The 4,707-nt window shown below is 57.6% G+C and overlaps 3 protein-coding genes across 3 annotated transcripts; 2 read left to right on the forward strand and 1 right to left on the reverse strand.

Moving 5' to 3' along the window:
- Positions 1–181: 181 nt before the first annotated feature.
- Positions 182–669, forward strand: K452DRAFT_40027 (uncharacterized protein). The gene has a single exon (XM_033546616.1). It carries the CDS (start codon positions 279–281, stop codon positions 558–560), a length of 282 nt encoding a protein of 93 aa, XP_033397193.1. The 5' UTR covers positions 182–278; the 3' UTR covers positions 561–669.
- A 269-nt stretch (positions 670–938) lies between these two features.
- Positions 939–3,077, reverse strand: K452DRAFT_319085 (uncharacterized protein). Its single transcript, XM_033544212.1, has 4 exons — positions 2,772–3,077; positions 2,665–2,722; positions 1,690–2,611; positions 939–1,637 (listed from the first exon to the last, which is right to left on the reverse strand). Exons 1-4 carry the CDS (start codon positions 3,024–3,026, stop codon positions 1,283–1,285), a joined length of 1,590 nt encoding a protein of 529 aa, XP_033397194.1. The 5' UTR covers positions 3,027–3,077; the 3' UTR covers positions 939–1,282.
- Positions 3,078–3,740: 663 nt separating this feature from the next.
- K452DRAFT_309232 (uncharacterized protein) lies at positions 3,741–4,707 on the forward strand (the record flags this gene model as incomplete). The annotated part of the gene is made up of 2 exons (XM_033543231.1): positions 3,741–4,185; positions 4,241–4,707. 2 exons carry the CDS (start codon positions 3,741–3,743, stop codon positions 4,705–4,707), a joined length of 912 nt encoding a protein of 303 aa, XP_033397195.1.

Below are 4,707 nucleotides of genomic sequence, written 5' to 3' on the forward strand. Positions count from 1 at the left end.
CGCCATACCGCGCCGAGCCGCGTCAAGGCGAAATGTGAGCCGTCTCGTCGCACACGCGCACTCGCTCGCGTATGGCATTCAATAGCGCGTTGTGGCGCGCGCGGCAGCAGCAGGAGCGGGAGCGCAGGAGCAGGCGCATGAGCAGTAGTAAGAGTAGTAGAAGGAGGAACAGCAAGCAAACGCCTCCCTACCTATACCTTACCTAACCACGTAGTTAGGTACATACAGGTAGGTCGCTGCTAGCAGGCAACCGCTCCCCCACACCCACGCGCCTACCTATGCACGTAACTACGTGCTACGTCCTACGTGCTACGTCCTACATACATATACCTAACCCCCATAGCCCCAGACCCACACCAGCACCCACACCCGCAAGCGCGATCGATCGCCGCAGGGATAGGGGCGCGAGTGTCGGGCTGCCAGCGACGTGCATGTTACGGTGCGGTGCGATGCGTGCGTGCCCATTTGCGCGTGTGCGTGCTTGTTTGTTCGTTTGCTTGCCTAGATGGATGAATGGGTGGATGGGTGGATGGCTGGCTGGCTTTCGTCTGTGGCGTTGATGTTTGTGTTTGCGAATGGTGGGTTGTGGTTAGGCTGGGTTGGGCTGGGGAGGCGTATTAGGTAGAGAGGGTGGGATGGGTATGTCCAGATGGGTGGGTGGGGTGGTGTGGATGATTAGGTTGGTAGGGTTGGTGGAGAGAGGGATGTTGGGCTGGGGTAGGGGTTTTGTTCACGGGACTGCGGGAGCGTGTTAAGTAATGTATGTACCTCTGTAGGTATGCACACTACGCAGCAAGCAGCCTGGCAGGCAGGCAGTACCTATAAGTACTTACCCCCGCAAAGCCCAATCTCCAAACCATCCGCATACAGTACAACCACCTACAAGCAACCCCAACCACTTCCTGACCCCACACATCAACCATACAAAACTACATTAAGCATTCATTCACAGTATTACAATAATTAACAGGCACAGCGACAGTAGCCGCCGCGACCAGACAAAACCACGTCTTCCTACAGACCAGTCATTGCTAAGTGTTGCGTGTTTCGGCCGTTACTGCTTCGTGCTCCAACTTCTCCTCCTTGTCCAAGCTGAATAATTACCTCCGCCCGCCCCCGTCCCATGCCAGGACTCGTGTTACTGCATTTTCATGCTTCGAAACGACGCCGCCGATGATAGTGATTATGACGATAACGATGCCGACAAGCTCCCTAGAGCATCACTCCCCACCACTCACCCCCACACCACACCACACCACACCACACCACACTACACGCCCACCTACGCATGAATAGCCTGCTGCACATGCGGATACACGCTGACCATGCGGGCGTACAAGTCCGGATGATCGCGCATCAAGACCTCGGGGTCCCACGCCGCGGCCACAAAAATCGTGTCGATGCCACTGGCGAGCGGCGTCGTGAAAATGTTGCAGATCTGCAGGCCGATCAGGAACGCAAACGCCACGACCACCGGCGTGTACTCGCCGCCTTGGTTGTAGGCCGGGCTGGTGAAGATTAGGTAGAGGTAGGCGAGGAAGGCGCAGGCGTAGGCGATGAATGTCGCGCCCATGGTTAGGACCGGCCCGATTAGGCATTCGTTGACGAGGGCGTCGATGCCCCGGTTTTTGATCATGCTGGGGTTTGTTAGTCTGTGTGTGTGTGTGGGGAGGCGGGGTCGTGACTTACGTCCAGGTGTCTTTGGCTGCGGGGATGTAGGCTTTGCCGTATAGGGCAATGTAGGAAAAGGCGTAGCGGTTGATGAACTCGACTAGCCAGTCCAGAAGGGAGATGATGCACCCGAGGATGCAGTAGAGGATGGTGCCGACAAGGTTTCCCTCGCTAGCTTCCTGTCGTTGCGCGACAGAGCATAGTTGACGAAGGAAGTTGATGATCGCCACGACCAAGCTGCCAAAACTGATACTACCGAAACTGTAGGTCAGACTGCGCTTCAGCGCGCCCCTGGTGGCGCCCTTGGGGAAGTTATGCGAGCAGAAGTACCACGAGCCGTAGACGCCGGAGATGGTGACATGGATGGTGTTCTTCAGCCACTCGGAAATCCAATAAGCGGCAAAGGTGATGAAGACGAGTAGGCCAATGACCTTTCCGGTCCCACAGCCACCTGCTCCGGTGCTGCACGCTGGGTTGTTTCCAGGCTCGTACTTGACATACACCGCGACCAACGTGACAGAGTACCATGCTGCAAAAGCGGTCGCAACAATGCCACCCAGGGCACTGACCAAGTATACATGCCCATAGCGCTTTGACACGTCAATGGCGGTCTGCAACATCACGACACTGAACGGTATCCTTGGAATCCAGCTGATGAAGCAGAGCACGGTAAAGATGGAGAAGATGAGGAAAACGATTCCGCCGGACCAGTAGTGCCTCGACAACATATACAGGGCGGTAACGAAGCCGAAGATGATGTTGAGGATGCCGGTGATCCAGATGAACTGTTTGGTGAAGGCTCGCGCGAGCCAGACGTAGGCATAGCTGAAGACGATGGCGACGCAGAGGCAGAAGATGAACAGGACAATAGTGTTCGTGGACAGGCCAAAGTCGTTGCCGCTGTCGTAGATTCCGCCGCCGTTGAAGCCCTTGGTAGCAGCTGTGATCGCCCGAGTTAGCGATTGGCAACGGCAGCTGTCAAGCGACACTCACCATAGCCCTGGATCGCGATACCAGACACGGCGACAAACCCAGCGCACACGATCAGGAACTGCGATCCGTCAGTTTGAAGCCCCCACACCCCCCTGTTAATCACATACCAGAATTCCTGCCCACAAATCGTTCCATTTGGGCCTCTCAATCTTGAACGCCTGGTCGAAACTCGGCTTGTCGCCGTAGCCCTGTGGCGGTGGTCCATTGGGAGGCGGGTAATTTTGGCCGTACTGCGGTGGAGGAGGCGGGTACTTTTGGGCGTCCTGAGGTTGATACTGGGCGTTGTTATAGTAGGCGTTCGGGGGCTGAGCGGGGCCCTGGTAGTAGCCAGCGGCCTCGCCTTTAGGAGCGACGTTAGCCATGCTTGGGCGCGTAGGTACGAATACTCCGAGGTTGTTGTGAGGGAAGAGGCTCTGCAAAGGGCGGACGGAGCGATGACATCCCTGTGTTTGCTAGGGCGGCGCGATCTACGCGCGAAGATCTCGGCTGGGGCCTGCCGTCCAGCCCCCACCGTCATCCGTCGCTCACGCCTCAAAAGCTTGTCCGAGCTCTGTTGGCACGCTTCTTGCACGCGCTGCCTTTGCGCTCGTCCACGCCCACGCGCGAGCTAATTTCTCCAACACCATGAAGCGGCGGCCACGTCTCACTGCACATCGCCATGAATACTCTCTGCACGTGATTCCGGCATGCGCGCAGTAACAGCAATCTCGTCCCGTACCTAGGTAGTACAGCACCATGACGTCGACAATCGAGGGCCTCTCACGTCTCCCTGACCCGTGGCCGTGGCCGTGCTGAGCGCTCCTGCTCTTCAAGGGCCTCATCAAACCCGTTATAGAGATCTCCTCAAGGATTGGTCGGAGCAGTTCGCCGCCTCCGAATAGGGCACAGTGATGTAAGGCAAGAGTCAGGCCGGGTGGCGACACGGCTCCGCGAGAGCTCAGCCCGTGATGAGCACCACTACGAGCTATATATATTCCTATCCGCACATCAGTCTTAGAATGGATCCGCTGCCAGACCTGCCTCTTGCGTCCCCCGCTATCAGCCGCTACAATCGACGCTCAAGCATCTGTAGCATCATGTCTGCACCGCAGCCTCTGGATCCGGGCCACCTCTACGCCGAGACAAAGCACATATCGTTTACCTTTTACGAGCAGACCGTATCTGCCGCACCCTACGGTTATGAATTCTTCGTGTCCGTCCCGCCGACTTACGAGACCCAACTTGACAAGTCCTGGCCGTTGGTCATGTTCCTGCACGGCGCGGGAGAGTCTCAGCGCGGCCCCAACGAGTCGTACGCCTGTTTGCGACACGGCATACCCAAGATCATTCTCTGCTACGACAAACTCAAAGGCGGCGCCGAGCCGTCAATCGACATCCCGCTTGCGCCACGGCTGCGCGGACGTAACCCAAACAAGGGAAAGAATCGGGGCGACGCAGATCTCTCGAGCACGCCCGTATCAGAGGACGTGTGCAAGATAGTCGCCGAAGAGTTCGTGACCGTCACTCCCGTCCTGAACATGAGTAAGTGCTCAATGTCGTCGCTCCTCTCCCCAGCCTCAGCTCAGTGTTTCCGCAGACAACGGCTATGGCTGGAACGCCTCAGTCCTAACCTCCCTCCTGGACACCATCCTCCCCTCCTTCCGCGTTGACCCTGCGCGCATCCACCTAACAGGCTTCTCAATGGGCGGCTACGGCATCTGGGACCTCGCACTGCACACGCCCGCGCGCTTCGCGACCCTAACCCCGATCTGCGGCGGGGCGGACATGATCCGCGCGTCGCAAATCAAGCATGTGCCGCAGTGGGTGCATCACGGAGAGCTTGACGACATTATCCCCATCTCGCAGAGCAAGAAGATGGTGGATGCTCTGAAAAAGGCCGGGGCGCAGAAGGTGCAGTTTACGAGGTACCCGAATGCGGCGCATGATTGTTGGACCGACGCGTATGCTGATCTGGAGCTTTGGCGCTGGATGCTGGAGACGAGGAATGAGAGTGGGGGTATCGTGGAGGCATTGCCTGAGCAGGATAAAGCTCCTGTGGCTTAG

Source organism: Aplosporella prunicola (genome assembly GCF_010093885.1).
Source record: "Aplosporella prunicola CBS 121167 unplaced genomic scaffold K452scaffold_14, whole genome shotgun sequence".
In the NCBI taxonomy this organism is placed as follows: domain Eukaryota; kingdom Fungi; phylum Ascomycota; class Dothideomycetes; order Botryosphaeriales; family Aplosporellaceae; genus Aplosporella; species Aplosporella prunicola.